Source organism: Embiotoca jacksoni, unplaced genomic scaffold (assembly GCF_022577435.1).
Source record: "Embiotoca jacksoni isolate LCO1_2020_lvr unplaced genomic scaffold, fEmbJac1.0.p SCAF_62, whole genome shotgun sequence".
NCBI lineage: Eukaryota > Metazoa > Chordata > Actinopteri > Embiotocidae > Embiotoca > Embiotoca jacksoni.
The window spans coordinates 386,492-405,205 of NW_027185417.1; the positions used below are offsets into that span (position 1 = coordinate 386,492).

The 18,714-nt window shown below is 35.8% G+C and overlaps 2 protein-coding genes across 2 annotated transcripts; both read right to left on the reverse strand.

Annotated features, from left to right (window-relative positions):
* Positions 1 to 1,413: 1,413 nt before the first annotated feature.
* On the reverse strand, positions 1,414 to 17,676 carry LOC138213595 (GTPase IMAP family member 8-like). The gene is made up of 4 exons (XM_069174820.1): positions 17,632 to 17,676; positions 7,647 to 8,272; positions 4,455 to 5,069; positions 1,414 to 2,524 (listed from the first exon to the last, which is right to left on the reverse strand). Exons 1-4 carry the CDS (start codon positions 17,654 to 17,656, stop codon positions 1,709 to 1,711), a joined length of 2,082 nt encoding a protein of 693 aa, XP_069030921.1. The 5' UTR covers positions 17,657 to 17,676; the 3' UTR covers positions 1,414 to 1,708.
* Positions 9,531 to 13,582, reverse strand: LOC138213589 (GTPase IMAP family member 7-like). The gene is made up of 2 exons (XM_069174813.1): positions 13,494 to 13,582; positions 9,531 to 10,905 (listed from the first exon to the last, which is right to left on the reverse strand). The coding sequence occupies exons 1-2, from the start codon at positions 13,501 to 13,503 to the stop codon at positions 10,013 to 10,015; spliced, it is 903 nt and encodes a 300-aa protein (XP_069030914.1). The 5' UTR covers positions 13,504 to 13,582; the 3' UTR covers positions 9,531 to 10,012.
* Positions 17,677 to 18,714: the final 1,038 nt, after the last annotated feature.

Genomic DNA, 18,714 nt, shown 5'->3' on the forward strand with positions numbered 1-18,714 from the left:
TTTCCTCTTTGTGATGAATCACTCAAAGGATCAAACGCAGTACAATAGTGCAATAGTTTTACTTTCGTTCTCTAATAAAGTAAAAATACCTCAAAATTGTAAATAAGTACAGTACTTTGGTAAAAGTAACTTTCCACCACTGTTGACTGCACACTAGATGAGATTTAAGAGGGTTCCTGCAGCTGATCTATATTTTTACCATAACAGGAAACTCCTCAAGAGCATTTCCGTTATAACGGAAATGGTCTTGTCACGCCCATGAAAAGGTTTGTTTATGAGTATAATAGTTTAAATAAAGCTGAGATAAATTATATAAAGTGTGTTTGAAAATTTTAAATGTACTTACTGGAGGCCATTTCGTCTTTTACAGGGTATTTCTGGTCTTTTACAGGCGGTTGATCTGTGAAGTCGAGTTGTTGCAGATTTCCTGGCGTTGAATAATTTAACTTTCACATCAGCTCTGTGTTTAAGTCTCCTTCTGGTCCTTCCTTTAAACTAAAAAAAAAAAAAACTGGATGTGCAGCGGAGGGCTGCAACAACTAGCAGGTAGCCAGCAGGACTCATACTGCTCCATCAATTTGTGCTTCATAACTTTCTGAATAAAGGTTTCTCTGAGGAACCACAATGACGACATCCAACTCATTTAGGACAACGTGTGTCAGAGCTGGAAAAAAAGTGATGTAATGATTCTTTTCTGCGAACATGGTAAAAAAAATTGCAATAATCATCAGTTATAAAAGTGCACCGGAGTTTGTTTTTAGTTAAAAACATAAAAGGGGAGACACATATGATATTACAGCCAACAGACTGAGTGTTGTGTCTGTAAAATGTGTTTAATGTAAAAAAGCTGCTGAATTTAAACTGTTGTGATACAAAATGTGTGTCTATATTATAATGTTTTGAATAATGTTCTTTATTCAGATTGTCATTTTGTGCTAGCTTTTATTAACATATTAAAATGTATATAAAGAACTTGTAATATATCGACCTAAATCTCACTTCTCATAATTTTTTTGACTCACTACTTGATCAACACAAAACAATTGCTGCTCCATCTTCATTATAAAATATATTGTGACAGCACAACAAAAGAAACTTTATTCAAAATGCTTCCTCTTTGTGAATAAAGTCAGGACTACCAAGTCCTCAGTCGAAAACCTCCAAGCTCGATGTCGCCTCTTAAATCAGTTGAGACTCTCAGTCACATCCTTCTGGCTCCAGAATATCCTGTTACACATATTACACACACTTTATATTGATATCCGGCCCGTCTTAAACATTTATTTGTTTAATGTTTATGTAAAATCTGAAATCTGAAATAACGGTTCAGTCAGACGCAGGTGACGTAACTTTTCCTGGTGGGACATCGGTTAGTAGAAACATGAACACCCTGAATAACTGTCTGGATGCAGATTGTCCTGTGATTTGTTTATTGTTATTGTAAAATATAAACGCATAAAGTACATGGAACACATGTATAAAGTACATGGAAATAAAGCCAAAATTTCACTATTCTACATTTTAAGCTCACAATTTTAAGACTAAATCATCAAGCAGCTACGTTGAAAGTTGGTTATTACTCACATAACGAATAATCAATAGCTATTAGTTAAATTTAGAAGCCCTGCGTTTCTACAATGAACAGAAAACAGCCTGTTAGTGAGGATAATATGTTAAGTGAAAAGGCAGATCCCATTAATATTGATAATCACTGTATAACACATTTCTTCTCGATTCTTAATGCAGTTATAGCTTCCACTAAAGCTCTCACTGCAGCTTCCAGTGGACCAAACACATTTCCACCAGCAGCGCTGGAAAGCACTGCAGCAAACGGGTTGTTTTCCTCCGCCCGTCTTCTTGCTTCTTCATCATCCAAATCTGGATTTTCTTTTTGAAGTCGTTCCATCTCTTCGCTTATGGCTTTCTTGGCCTCTTCAAACATCTCATTGGTGAAGTATCTTCCTTCATTTCTCTGAACCATCGAGTTGATCTTCTTCATCAGCTCGCTGACCTGAGAGGGATCCTTGTTTCTGTTGTTAAAGACGTGATATCCTCCACGACACTGACCGACGAAGTCACGGAGTTCTTTCATTTCGTCAATGAATTCTTCAATAGTGACTCCCTCTTCCTCCAGGTCGTCTCCGCGGGTGAAAAGGGCCATGGTGTAATCTGCTGAATTCTCTCCAAAACACTTCTGAATCATTTTCACTGTTTCTTGTTCTTCTTTTGTGAATCGGCCGAACTGGATCACCACCAGGAACACATGAGGACCAGGAGAAACCAACGAGATGCATCTAGCGATCTCTCTCTTCACCTCCTCTTGATTTTTCTTGGTATCAAACAGACCTGGAGTATCAACCACAGCCAGTGTTTGACCATCAAACTCTCCTGTTTCCTTCTGACACTCTGATGTCACAGAAGAAGGACACATCGTGGATATAAAAGCTTTTCTTTGCAAGATGGTGTTTCCTGTTGCACTCTTCCCAACTCCAGTTTTCCCAACAAGGGCAATCCTGATGTGTTCCTCTCGATCTGTTGAAGGATAAAATACAAAATATTACTGATCCTGTGAAGGTTCCATAAAAACAGTAGTTTTTCCAAGTGGACATCAATTCCAGTATTTTCTGAAATATCTGTTTTCTATTCTCATGTCAGACCCATAAAACTACCCTCTACCTAAAAAACCCTGACGGGATTTTATCTCCAATGCTGGGGCTTCATTTACAATTATACTTTGTTAGAAAACTACTGAAACATGCTGGAAATTTTATATATATATATATATATATATAGATAGATAGATAGATAGATAGATAGATAGATAGATAGATAGATAGATAGATAGATAGATAGATAGATAGATAGATAGATAGATAGATAGATAGATAGATAGATAGATAGATAGATAGATAGATAGATAGATAGATAGATACTTTATTAAACAGCAACATATACACATACTGGGCAAAGCAATAAAAATGACAGAATAAATAAGAGGTGTTAAAAAAATATAATTTTTTTTAAAATGCACATTGTGAACAAATATTAAATTAAAATAAAGAACATTATTTAACATTATTGATGCGTGATGGGTCAGGTCAGAGCTGAACTATTGAACAGTGATTGCAGTGGTCAGGAATGATCTCCTGTTTCGATCCTGGATGTGTAAACTGAACATATTTTACATTCACTAATAATAAATTAAAATGTATTTATGGAACAAAGAAAAAGAGACTTAAAATATGGACAAACCCTCTTAGAAAAATACAACTGATTAAAGCTCAGTTAAACAGATGGATGATGAATTTTAGCACCAAAATTAATCTGAAACTGAAATTTGTAGAATTATAATTATCATAATTATTTAAACTCTAAAATAGTGTAAAAGTTGTAAGTGTGCCGAAAGAGTGGAACATATTTGGTTTCCATTTGGTCTTTTTCAGGCAGTTTATCTGTGATGTTGACTCACTATTGGCACTCTGGTCATAAATACTTTCACTCTCATCCGTTCATCATCATCTGGTCCTGGAGCCTCCCTTTGAACACGTCATGTCCTTTTAGATATGACGTCTATATCCGGCACGTCTTCAACATTTACTTGTTTAATGTTTTTGTAAAATATGAAAAATGAAATAACGGTTCAGTCAGACGCCTTCAGGTGACGTAACTTTTCCTGTTTGGACATCGGTTCGTAGAAACATGAACACCCTGAATAACTGTCTGGATGCATATTGTCCTGTTATTTGTTTATTGTTATTACAACATATGAACGCATAAAGTACATGGAACACATGTATAAAGTACATGGAATACGTGTATAAAGTACATGGAATATAAGTATAAAGTACATGGAACACATGTCTAAAATACATGGAATACAAGTATAAAGTACATGGAAGACATGTATAAAGTACATGGAAGACACGTATAAAGTACATGGAACACATGTATAAAGTACATAGGATCCATGTATAAAGTAAATGGAAAAAAAGCCAAAGTTTCACTGTTATGCCTTTTAAGCTCACAATTTTAAGACTAAATCATCAAGCAGCTACATTGAAAGTTGGTTATTAATCACATAACGAATAATCAATAGCGATTAGTTAAATTTAGAAGCCCTGCATCTCTACAATGAACAGAAAACAGCCTGTTAGTGAGGATAATATGTTAAATGAAATGGCAGATGCCATTAATATGGATTATCACTGTATAACACATACTTTCTCGTTCACTAACGCTGTTATACATCCCACTACAGCTCCCACTGCAGCTCCCACTGCAGCTCCCGCTGGACCCCCCACACTTCCAACTTCAGCTCCAAGGAGAGCTCCAGCACCAGCTACGCTAAGTACTATAGCTGTGGATCGAAGAGCCACGGTAAACGGGTTCTCTTCTTCCGCCTTTCTTCTTTCTTCCGCATCAGACATATATGGATTTAGCTGTTGAAGTTGTACCGTTTCTAATGTTATGTTTTCCTCGACCTGTTGAAACATCTTATTGGTGAAGTATCTTCCTCCATTTCTCTGAACCATCGAGTTGATCTTCATCAGCAGCTCTGTGACCTGAGAGGGATCCTTGTTTCTGTTGTTAAAGACGTGATATCCTCCACGACACTGACCGACGAAGTCACGGAGATCTTTCATTTCATCAATGAATTCTTCAATAGTGACTCCCTCTTCCTCCAGGTCGTCTCCGCGGGTGAACAGGGCCATGGTGTAATCTGCTGAATTCTCTCCAAAACACTTCTGAATCATTTTCACTGTTTCTTGTTCTTCTTTTGTGAATCGGCCGAATTGGATCACCACCAGGAACACATGAGGACCAGGAGAAACAAACGAGATGCATCTAGCGATCTCTCTCTTCACCTCCTCTTGATTTTTCTTGGTATCAAACAGACCTGGAGTATCAACCACAGCCAGTGTTTGACCATCAAACTCTTCTGTTTCCTTCTGACGCTCTGATGTCACAGAAGAAGGACACATCGTGGATATAAAAGCTTTTCTTCCTAAGATGGTGTTTCCTGTTGCACTCTTCCCAACTCCAGTTTTCCCAACAAGGGCAATCCTGATGTGTTCCTCTCGATCTGTTGAAGGATAAAATAAAACAATATTACTGATCCTGTGAAGGTTCCATAAAACCGGTAGTTTTTCCAAGTGGACATCAATTCCAGTATTTTCTGAAATATCTGTTTTCTATTATCATGTCAGAACCATGAAACTACCCTCATGATAATGATGTATTTCAACTACGATAACTGTCTCCCGGCTGAGTGAAGTCCCTTTCAGCACTTTTATCTCAAATAGAAATTCTCCAAGAGGAGCTGTGGAGCAGCAGATGAGTTGTGGCTGCGACGGATAACACTGAAGTCATGACGGGAATTTATGTCCAATACTGGGTCTTCATTAACAATTATACTTTGTTAGAAAACTACTGAAACATGCTGGTAATTTTATAGATAGATAGATAGATAAACAGATAGACAGATAGACAGATAGGTAGATAGATAGATAGATAGATAGATAGATAGATAGATAGATAGATAGATAGATAGATAGATAGATAGATAGATAGATAGATAGATAGATAGATAGATAGATAGATAGATAGATAGATAGATAGATAGATAGATAGATAGATAGATAGATAGATAGATAGATAGATAGATAGATAGATAGATAGATAGATAGATAGATAGATAGATAGATAGATAGATAGATAGATAGATAGATAGATAGATAGATAGATAGATAGATAGATACTTTATTAAACAGCAACATATACACGTACAGGGCAAAGCATTAAAAATGACAGAATAAATAATAGAGGTGGTAAAAAATTATATATTTTTTTAAATTCACATTATCAACAAATATTAAATTAAAATAAACAACATTATTTAACATTATTGATGTGTGATGGATCAGGTCAGAGCTGAACTATTGAACAGTCTGATTGCAGTGGTCAGGAATGATCTCCTGTATCGATCCTGGATGTGTAAACTGAACATATTTTACATTCACTAATAATAAAGTAAAATGTATTTACGGAACAAAGAACAAGAGACTTAAAATATGGACAAACCCTCTTATAGAAATACAACTGATCAAAGGTCAGTTAAACAGGTGGATGATGAAATGTATTCGCAAAATTAATCTGGAACTGACATTTCTATAATTATAATAATCATAATTATTTAAACACTAAAATAGTGTAAAAGTTGTAAGTTTACCTACCGAGTGGAACATATTTGGTCTCCATTTGGTCTTTTTCAGGCAGTTTATCTGTGATGCTGACTCACTATTGGTGCTCTGGTCATAAATACTTTCACTCTCATCCGTGCATCATCATCTGGTCCTGGAGCCTCCCTTTGAACACGTCATGTCCTTTTAGAGCTGAGAGCTGCTCTCATATCCAAACAGACTCCTGCTGGCTGCAGCCACATCCATTCATCAATCCTCTTTAAACACCCAATGCTACATCTAGACATAATTTAACATGAATTTTAATTGGCTTTTAAATTCATCTCACAAGAGGTAATAGTGAGACGTACAGTGAATCTTTATTCTGTGCAGATGTTTAGACTCCATTATCATTTGGAAATCTATATTATCATTTTTTGAATAATACTCTTGATGCAGGTTGTCATTTTGTATGTGCTTTTATTAACATGTTAAAACGTATATAAAGAATTTGTAATATATCGACCAAAATCTCACTTCTCATAATTTTTTAGATTCACTTCTTGATCAACACAAAACAATTACTGCTCCTTCTTCATTATAAAATATATTGTGAGAGCACAAGAAAAGAAGCTTTATTCAAAATGTTTCCTCTTTGTGAATAAAGTCAGGACTACCAAGTCCTCAGTCGAAAACCTCCAAGCTCGACGTCGCCTTGTCAACCAGTTGAGACTCTCAATCACATCTTTCTGGCTCCAGAATATCCTGTTACACATATTACACACACTTTACATTGATATCCGGCCCGTCTTAAACATTTATTTGTTTAATGTTTATGTAAAATCTGAAATCTGAAATAACGGTTCAGTCAGACGCAGGTGATGTAACTTTATCTGGTGGGACATCGGTTTGTAGAAACATGAACACCCTGAATAACTGTCTGGATGCAGATTGTCCTGTGATTTGTTTATTGTTATTACAACATATGAATGCTTAAAGTACATGGTAAACTTGTATAAAGTACATGGAATACATGTATAAAGTACATGGAAAAAAAAGCCAAAATTTCACTATTCTACATTTTAAGCTCACAATTTTAAGACTAAATCATCAAGCAGCTACATTGAAAGTTGGTTATTAATCACATAACGAATAATCAATCGCGATTAGTTAAATTTAGAAGCCCTGCGTTTCTACAATGAACAGAAAACAGCCTGTTAGTGAGGATAATATGTTAAGTGAAAAGGCAGATTACATTAATATTGATAATCACTGTATAACACATTTCTTCTCGATTACTAACGCAGTTATAGCTCCCACTAAAGCTCTCACTGCAGCTTCCAGTGGACCAAACACATTTCCACCAGCAGCGCTGGAAAGCACTGCAGCAAACGGGTTGTTTTCCTCCGCCCGTCTTCTTGCTTCTTCATCATCCAAATCTGGATTTTCTTTTTGAAGTCGTTCCATCTCTTCTCTTATGGCTTTCTTGGCCTCTTCAAACATCTCATTGGTGAAGTATCTTCCTTCATTTCTCTGAACCATCGAGTTGATCTTCTTCATCAGCTCGCTGACCTGAGAGGGATCCTTGTTTCTGTTGTTAAAGACGTGATATCCTCCACGACACTGACCGACGAAGTCACGGAGATCTTTCATTTCATCAATGAATTCTTCAATGGTGACTCCCTCTTCCTCCAGGTCGTCTCCGCGGGTGAAAAGGGCCATGGTGTAATCTGCTGAATTCTCTCCAAAACACTTCTGAATCATTTTCACTGTTTCTTGTTCTTCTTTTGTGAATCGGCCGAACTGGATCACCACCAGGAACACATGAGGACCAGGAGAAACCAACGAGATGCATCTAGCGATCTCTCTCTTCACCTCCTCTTGATTTTTCTTGGTATCAAACAGACCTGGAGTATCAACCACAGCCAGTGTTTGACCATCAAACTCTCCTGTTTCCTTCTGACACTCTGATGTCACAGAAGAAGGACACATCGTGGATATAAAAGCTTTTCTTTGCAAGATGGTATTTCCTGTTGCACTCTTCCCAACTCCAGTTTTCCCAACAAGGGCAATCCTGATGTGTTCCTCTCGATCTGTTGAAGGATAAAATACAAAATATTACTGATCCTGTGAAGGTTCCATAAAAACAGTAGTTTTTCCAAGTGGACATCAATTCCAGTATTTTCTGAAATATCTGTTTTCTATTCTCATGTCAGACCCATAAAACTACCCTCTACATAAAAAACCCTGACGGGATTTTATCTCCAATGCTGGGGCTTCATTTACAATTATACTTTGTTAGAAAACTACTGAAACATGCTGGAAATTATATATACATATATACATATATACATATATACAGATAGATAGATAGATAGATAGATAGATAGATAGATAGATAGATAGATAGATAAATAGATAGATAGATAGATAGATAGATAGATAGATAGATAGATAGATAGATAGATAGATAGATAGATAGATAGATAGATAGATAGATAGATAGATAGATAGATAGATAGATAGATAGATAGATAGATAGATAGATAGATAGATAGATAGATAGATAGATAGATAGATAGATACTTTATTAAACAGCAACATATACACGTACTGGGCAAAGCAATAAAAATGACAGAATAAATAAGAGGTGTTAAAAAAATATAACTTTTTTTAAAATTCACATTGTGAACAAATATTAAATTAAAATAAACAATATTATTTAACATTATTGATGCGTGATGGGTCAGGTCAGAGCTGAACTATTGAACAGTGATTGCAGTGGTCAGGAATGATCTCCTGTTTCGATCCTGGATGTGTAAACTGAACATATTTTACATTCACTAATAATAAAGTAAAATGTATTTATGGAACAAAGAACAAGAGGCTTAAAATATGGACAAACCCTCTTAGAAGAATACAACTGATTAAAGCTCAGTTAAACAGATGGATGATGAATTTTAGCACCAAAATTAATCTGAAACTGAAATTTGTAGAATTATAATTATCATAATTATTTAAACTCTAAAATAGTGTAAAAGTTGTAAGTGTGCCGAAAGAGTGGACCATATTTGGTTTCCATTTCGTCTTTTTCAGGCAGTTTATCTGTGATGTTGACTCACTATTGGCACTCTGGTCATAAATACTTTCACTCTCATCTGTTCATCATCATCTGGTCCTGGAGCCTCCCTTTGAACACGTCATGTCCTTTTAGATATGACGTCTATGTCCGGCCCGTCTTCAACATTTACTGGTTTCATGTTTTTGTAAAATCTGAAAACTGAAATAACGGTTCAGTCAGACGCCTTCAGGTGACGTAACTTTTCCTGGTTGGACATCGGTTCGTAGAAACATGGACACCCTGAATAACTGTCTGGATGCAGATTGTCCTGTTATTTGTTTATTGTTATTACAACATATGAACGCATAAAGTACATGGAACACATGTATAAAGTACATGGAATACGTGTATAAAGTACATGGAATATAAGTATAAAGTACATGGAACACATGTCTAAAATACATGGAATACATGTATAAAGTACATGGAAGACATCTATAAAGTACATGGAAGACATGTATAAAGTACATAGAATCCATGTATAAAGTACATGGAAAAAAAGCCAAAGTTTCACTGTTATGCCTTTTAAGCTCATAATTTTAAGACTAAATCATCAAGCAGCTACATTGAAAGTTGGTTATTAATCACATAATGAATAATCAATATCGATTAGTTAAATTTAGAAGCCCTGCATCTCTACAATGAACAGAAAACAGCCTGTTAGTGAGGATAATATGTTAAATGAAATGGCAGATGCCATTAATATGGATTATCACTGTATAACACATACTTTCTCGTTCACTAACGCTGCTATACATCCCACTACAGTTCCCACTGCAGCTCCCACTGCAGCTCCCGCTGGACCCCCCACACTTCCAACTTCAGCTCCATAGAGAGCTCCAGCACCAGCTCCAGCACCAGCTACGCTAAGTACTATAGCTGTGGATCGAAGAGCCACGGTAAACTGGTTCTCTTCTTCCGCCTTTCTTCTTGCTTCTTTGTCATCCATATCTGGATTTTCTTTTAGAAGTCGTTTCTTTTCTTCTCTTATGGCTTTCTCAGCCTCTACAAACATCTTATTGGTGTAGTGCTTTCCTCCATTTCTCTGAACCATCGAGTTGATCTTCATCAGCAGCTCTGTGACCTGAGAGGGATCCTTGTTTCTGTTGTTAAAGACGTGATGTCCTCCACGACACTGACCGACGAAGCGACTGAGATCTTGGTTTTGAAGAATGAATTGCTCAATAGTGCCTCCATCTGCCTCCAGGTTGTCTCCGCCGGTGAACAGGGCTATGGTGTAATCTGCTGACTTCTTTCCAAACAACTTCTGGATGATTTTCACTGTTTCTTGTTCTTCTTTTGTGAATCTGCTGAGCTGCAGCACCACCAGGAACACATGAGGACCAGGAGACACAAACGAGATGCATCTAGCGATCTCTCTCTTCACCTCCTCTTGATTTTTCTTGGTATCAAACAGACCTGGAGTATCAACCACTGCCAGACTTTGAGCACCAAACTCTCCTGTTTCCTTCTTACACTCTGATGTCACAGAAGAAGGACGCAGCGTGGATATAAAAGCTTTTCTTTGTAAGATGGTGTTTCCTGTTGCACTCTTCCCAACTCCAGTTTTCCCAACAAGGGCAATCCTGATGTGTTCCTCTCGATCTGTTGAAGGATAAAATAAAAAATATCACTGATCCTGTGAAGGTTCCATAAAAACAGTAGTTTTTCCAAGTGGACATCAATTCCAGTATTTTCTGAAATATCTTTTTTCTATTCTCATGTCAGAACCATGAAACTACCCTCAAGATAATGATGTATTTCAACTACGATAACAGTCTCCCGGCTGAGTGAAGTCCCTTTCAGCACTTTTATCTCAAATAGAAATTATCCAAGAGGAGCTGTGGAGCAGCAGATGAGTTGTGGCTGCGACGGATAACACTGAAGTCATGACGGGAATTTATCTCAAATACTGGGTCTTCATTTACAATTATACTTTGTTAGAAAACTACTGAAACATGCTGGAAATTTTATAGATAGATAGATAGATAGATAGATAGATAGATAGATAGATAGATAGATAGATAGATAGATAGATAGATAGATAGATAGATAGATAGATAGATAGATAGATAGATAGATAGATAGATAGATAGATAGATAGATAGATAGATAGATAGATAGATAGATAGATAGATAGATAGATAGATAGATAGATAGATAGATAGATAGATACTTTATTAAACAGCAACATATACACGTACAGGGCAAAGCAATAAAAATTACAGAATAAATAATAGAGGTGGTAAAAAAAATATATTTTTTTTAAATTCACATTATGAACAAATATTAAATGAAAATAAACAACATTATTTAACATTATTGATGTGTGATGGATCAGGTCAGAGCTGAACTATTGAACAGTCTGATTGCAGTGGTCAGGAATGATCTCCTGTATCGATCCTGGATGTGTAAACTGAACATATTTTACATTCACTAATAATAAAATAAAATGTATTTATGGAACAAAGAACAAGAGGCTTAAAATATGGACAAACCCTCTTCTAAAATTACAACTGATCAAAGATCAGTTAAACAGATGGATGATGAAATTTATTAACCAACGTTAATCTGAAACTGAAATTTCTAGAATTATAATTCTCACAATTATTTAAACTCTAAATTAGTGTAAAAGTTGTAAGTGTGCCTGAAGAGTGGAACATATTTGGTGTCCATTTGGTCTTTTTCAGGACTCCCTTTGAACACGTCATGTCCTTTCAGAGCTGAGAGCTGCTCTCATATCCAAACAGACTCCTGCTGGCTGCAGCCATGTCCTCTTTGTGAGTAATCACTGAAAGGATTAGATCCAGTACAATAGTGCAATAGTTTTACTTCCGTTCTCTAATAAAGTAAAAGTACCTCAAAAATGTAAATAAGTACAGTACATTGGTAAAAGTTACTTTCCACCACTGTTGACTGCACACTAGATGAGATTTAAGATGGTTCCTGCAGCGGATCTTTAATTTTACCATAACAGTAAACTCCTCAAGATCATTTCCGTTATAACAGAAGTGGTCTTGTTACGCCCATGAAAAAGTTTGTTTATGAGTATAATAGTTTAAATCAAGCTTAGATAAATTATAAAAAGTGTGTTTGAATGTTTGAAATGTACTTACTGGAGGCCATTTCGTCTTATAGAGGATGTTTCTGGTCTTTTACAGGCACTTGATCTGTGAAGTCGAGTTACTGCAGATTTCCTGGCGTTGAATAATTTAACTCACATCAGCTCTGTATTTAAGTCTCCTTCTGGTCCTTCCTTTAAACTAAAAAAAAAAAAACTGGATGTGCAGCGGAGGGCTGCAACAACTGGCAGGTAGCCAGCAGGACTCATACTGCTCCATCAATTTGTGCTTCATAACTTTCTGAATAAAGGTTTCTCTGAGGAACCACAATGAAGACATCCAACTCATTAAGGACAACGTGTGTCAGAGCTGGAAAAAAAGTGATGTAATGATTCTTTTCTGCGAACATGGAAAAACAATTTCCGGTAATCATCGGTTATAAAAGTGCACCGGAGCTTGTTGTTAGTTAAAAACATAAAAGGGGAGACACATGATATTACAGCCCACAGACCGAGTGTTGTGTCTGTAAAATGTGTTTAAAGAAAAAATGCTGTTGAATTTAAACTGTTGTGATACAAAATGTGTGTCTATATTATAATGTTTTGAATAATGTTCTACATGCATATTGTCATTTTGTGTGAGCTTTTATTAACATGTTAAAACGTATATAAAGAACTTGTAATATATCGACCTAAATCTCACTTCTCTGCATTTTTTTAGACTCACTACTTGATCAACACAAAAACAATGTGCTGCTCCATCTTCATTACAACATAAACTTTATTCAACATGTTTCCTCTTTGTGATGAATCACTCAAAGGATCAGATGCAGTACAATAGTGCAACAGTTTTACTTTTGTTCTCTAATAAAGTAAAAGTACCTCAAAAATGTAAATAAGTACAGTAGTTTAGTAAAAGTAACTTTCCACCACTGTTGACTGCACACTAGATGAGATTTAAAATGGTTCCTGCAGCGGATCTTTATTTTTACCATAAAAGGAAACTCCCCAAGAGCATTTCCGTTATAACAGAAGTGGTCTTGTCATGAAAAAGTTTGTTTATCAGTTTAAGAGTTGAAGTCAAACTGAAATCAGTATAGAAAGTGTGTTTGAAAGATTTAAATGTACTTACTGGAAGCCATTTTGTCTTTTTCCAGGTTTGTTTGGTCTTTATCAGGCCGTTGCTCTGTGAAGTCGAGTCTCTGCTGTTGTTCCGTTACTGAATAGTTTCACATTCACGTCAGCTGTGTACTTCAGTCTCCTTCTGGTCCCTCCCTTCAACTTAAAATAACAGTGTGCAGTGGAGGAATGCAACAACTGGCATTTAGCCAGCAGGACTCATACTGCTGCATGAATTTCTGTTCATGAACTTCAAACTGCTTTATAAATAAAAGTTTCTCTGCGGAGCCACAATGAAGGCTCATTTTGAACATCGTGTGTCAGAGTTGGCAAAACTTGATGTAATAATTATTTTTTGCGAACTTCTGTAAAATACATTTACAGAATAAAAGCTGTTGAATTTAAACTGTTGTGATACAAAATGTGTGTCTATATTATAATTCTTTGAATAATGTTCTTTATTCAGATTGTCATTTTGTGCTAGCTTTTATTAACATATTAAAACGTATATAAAGAACTTGTAATATATCGACCTAAATCTCACTTCTCGTAATTTTTTTAGACTCACTACTTGATCAACACAAAAACAACTTGCTGCTCCATCTTCATTCCAACATAAACTTTATTCAACATGTTTCCTCTTTGTGATGAATCACTCAAAGGATCAAACGCAGTACAATAGTGCAATAGTTTTACTTTCGTTCTCTAATAAAGTAAAAATACCTCAAAATTGTAAATAAGTACAGTACTTTGGTAAAAGTAACTTTCCACCACTGTTGACTGCACACTAGATAAACTCCTCAAGAGCATTTCCGTTATAACGGAAATGGTCTTGTCACGCCCATGAAAAGGTTTGTTTATGAGTATAATAGTTTAAATAAAGCTGAGATAAATTATATAAAGTGTGTTTGAAAATTTTAAATGTACTTACTGGAGGCCATTTCGTCTTTTAGAGGATTTTTCTGGTCTTTTACAGGCGGTTGATCTGTGAAGTCGAGTTACTGCAGATTTCCTGGCGTTGAATAATTTAACTCACATCAGCTCTGTATTTAAGTCTCCTTCTGGTCCTTCCTTTAAACTAAAAAAAAAAAACTGGATGTGCAGCGGAGGGCTGCAACAACTAGCAGGTAGCCAGCAGGACTCATACTGCTCCATCAATTTGTGCTTCATAACTTTCTGAATAAAGGTTTCTCTGAGGAACCACAATGAAGACATCCAACTCATTAAGGACAACGTGTGTCAGAGCTGGAAAAAAATGATGTAATGATTCTTTTCTGCGAACATGGTAAAAAAAATTGCGATAATCATCAGTTATAAAAGTGCACCGGAGTTTGTTGTTAGTTAAAAACATAAAAGGGGAGACACATATGATATTACAGCCAACAGACTGAGTGTTGTGTCTGTAAAATGTGTTTAATGTAAAAAAGCTGCTGAATTTAAACTGTTGTGATACAAAATGTGTGTCTATATTATAATGTTTTGAATAATGTTCTTTATTCAGATTGTCATTTTGTGCTAGCTTTTATTAACATATTAAAATGTATATAAAGAACTTGTAATATATCGACCTAAATCTCACTTCTCATAATTTTTTTGACTCACTACTTGATCAACACAAAACAATTGCTGCTCCATCTTCATTATAAAATATATTGTGACAGCACAACAAAATAAACTTTATTCAAAATGTTTCCTCTTTGTGAATAAAGTCAGGACTACCAATTCCTCAGTCGAAAATGTCCAAGCTCGATGTCGCCTCTTAAATCAGTTGAGACTCTCAGTCACATCCTTCTGGCTCCAGAATATCCTGTTACACATATTACACACACTTTATATTGATATCCGGCCCGTCTTAAACATTTATTTGTTTAATGTTTATGTAAAATCTGAAATCTGAAATAACGGTTCAGTCAGACGCCTTCAGGTGACGTAACTTTTCCTGGTGGGACATCGGTTAGTAGAAACATGAACACCCTGAATAACTGTCTGGATGCAGATTGTCCTGTGATTTGTTTATTGTTATTGTAAAATATAAACGCATAAAGTACATGGAACACATGTATAAAGTACATGGAAATAAAGCCAAAATTTCATTGTTCTACCTTTTAAGCTCATAATTTTAAGACTAAATCATCAAGCAGCTCCATTGAAAGTTGGTTGTTAATCACTTAACGAATAATCAATAGCGATTAGTTAAATTTAGAAGCCCTGCGTCTCTACAATGAACAGAAAACAGCCTGTTAGTGAGGATAATATGTTAAGTGAAAAGGCAGATCCCATTAATATTGATAATCACTGTATAACACATTTCTTCCCGATTATTAACGCAGTTATAGCTTCCACTAAAGCTCTCACTGCAGCTTCCAGTGGACCAAACACATTTCCACCAGCAGCGCTGGAAAGCACTGCAGCAAACGGGTTGTTTTCCTCCGCCCGTCTTCTTGCTTCTTCATCATCCAAATCAGGATTTCCCTTTTGAAGTCGTTCCATCTCTTCTCTTATGGCTTTCTTGGCCTCTTCAAACATCTCATTGGTGAAGTATCTTCCTCCATTTCTCTGAACCATCGAGTTGATCTTCATCAGCAGCTCTCTGACCTGAGAGGGATCCTTGTTTCTGTTGTTAAAGGCGTGATATCCTCCACGACACTGACCGACGAAGTCACGAAGATTTTTCTGTTTACCAATGAATTCTTCAATAGTGACTCCCTCTTCCTCCAGGTCATCTCCGCCGGTGAACAGGGCCATGGTGTAATCTGCTGACTTCTTTCCCAACAACTTCTGGATGATTTTCACTGTTTCTTGTTCTTCTTTTGTGAATCTGCTGAGCTGCAGCACCACCAGGAACACATGAGGACCAGGAGAAACAAACGAGATGCATCTAGCGATCTCTCTCTTCACCTCCTCTTCATTTTTCTTGGTATCAAACAGACCTGGAGTATCAACCACAGCCAGTGTTTGACGATCAAACTCTCCTGTTTCCTTCTGACACTCTGATGTTACAGAAGAAGGACACAGCGTGGATTTAAAAGCTTTTCTTTGTAAGATGGTGTTTCCTGTTGCACTCTTCCCAACTCCAGTTTTCCCAACAAGGGCAATCCTGATGTGTTCCTCTCGATCTGTTGAAGGATAAAATAAAACAATATCACTGATCCTGTGAAGGTTCCATAAAAACAGTAGTTTTTCCAAGTGGACATCAATTCCAGCATTTTCTGAAATATCTGTTTTCTATTCTCATGTCAGAACCATAAAACTACCCTCTAGATACTGATGTATTTCAACTACGATAACTGTCTCCCGGCTGAGTGAAGTCCCTTTCAGCACTTTTATCTCAAATAGAAATTCTCCAAGAGGAGCTGTGGAGCAGCAGATGAGTTGTGGCTGCGACGGATAACACTGAAGTCATGACGTGAATTTATCTCCAATACTGGATCTTCATTTACAATTATACTTTGTTAGAAAACTACTGAAACATGCTGGAAATTTTATAGATAGATAGATAGATAGATAGATAGATAGATAGATAGATAGATAGATAGATAGATAGATAGATAGATAGATAGATAGATAGATAGATAGATAGATAGATAGATAGATAGATAGATAGATAGATAGATAGATAGATAGATAGATAGATAGATAGATAGATAGATAGATAGATAGATAGATAGATACTTTATTAAACAGCAACATATACACGTACAGGGCAAAGCATTAAAAATGACAGAATAAATAATAGAGGTGGTAAAAAAAAAAATTTTTTTTTTTTTTGTAAATTCACGTTATGAACAAATATTAAAGGAAAATAAACAACATTATTTAAAATTATTGATGTGTTATGGATCAGGTCAGAGCTGAACTATTGAACAGTGATTGCAGTGGTCAGGAATGATCTCCTGTATCGATCCTGGATGTGTAAACTGAACATATTTTACATTCACTAATAATAAAGTAAAATGTATTTATAGAACAAAGAACAAGAGACTTAAAATATGGACAAACCCTCTTCTAGAAATACAACTGATCAAAGCTCAGTTAAACAGGTGGATGATGAAATGTATTAGCAAATTTAATCTGGAACTGACATTTCTATAATTATAATAATCATAATTATTTAAACACTAAAATAGTGTAAAAGTTGTAAGTTTACCTACCGAGTGGAACATATTTGGTCTCCATTTGGTCTTTTTCAGGCAGTTTATCTGTGATGCTGACTCACTGTTGGTGCTCTGGTCATAAATACTTTCACTCTCATCCGTGCATCATCATCTGGTCCTGGAGCCTCCCTTTGAACACATCATGTCCTTTTAGAGCTGAGAGCTGCTCTCATATCCAAACAGACTCCTGCTGGCTGCAGCCACATCCATTCATCAATCCTCTTTAAACACCCAATGCTACATCTAGACATAAGTTAACATGAATTTTAATTGGCTTTTAAATTCATCTCACAAGAGGTAATAGTGAGACGTACAGTGAATCTTTATTCTGTGCAGATGTTTAGACACCATTATCATTTGGAAATCTATATTATCATTTTTTGAATAATACTCTTGATGCAGGTTGTCATTTTGTATGTGCTTTTATTAACATGTTAAAAAGTTTATAAAGAATTTGTAATATATCGACCAAAATCACACTTCTCATAATTTTTTAGATTCACTTCTTGATCAACACAAAACAATTACTGCTCCTTTTTCATTATAAAATATATTGTGAGAGCACGAGAAAAGAAACTTTATTCAAAATGCTTTCTCTTTGTGAATAAAGTCAGGACTACCAAGTCCTCAGTCGAAAACCTCCAAGCTCGACGTCGCCTTGTCAACCAGTTGAGACTCTCAGTCACATCTTTCTGTCTCCAGAATATCCTGCTACACATATTACACACAATTTACATTGATATCCGGCCCGTCTTAAACATTTATTTGTTTAATGTTTATGTAAAATCGGAAATCGGAAATAACGGTTCAGTCAGACGCCTTCAGGTGATGTAACTTTGTCTGGTGGGACATCAGTTAGTAGAAACATGAACACCCTGATTACCTGTCTGGATGCAGATTGTCCTGTGATTTGTTTATTGTTATTACAACATATGAATGCTTAAAGTACATGATAAACTTGTATAAAGTACATGGAATACATGTATAAAGTACATGGGAAAAAAAGCCAAAATTTCACTATTCTACATTTTAAGCTCACAATTTTAAGACTAAATCATCAAGCAGCTACGTTGAAAGTTG

Coding starts and splice junctions, on each gene's coding strand:
- LOC138213595 (XM_069174820.1), bottom strand. CDS start 17,656: ATGGAGACCAAATATGTTCCACTCG. Junction 5,070..7,646: donor AGAAAGCCATAAGAGAAGAG/ATGGAACGACTT, acceptor CGAGAGGAACAC/ATCAGGATTGCCCTTGTTGG. Junction 2,525..4,454: donor AAAACATAACATTAGAAACG/GTACAACTTCAA, acceptor ACAGATCGAGAG/GAACACATCAGGATTGCCCT.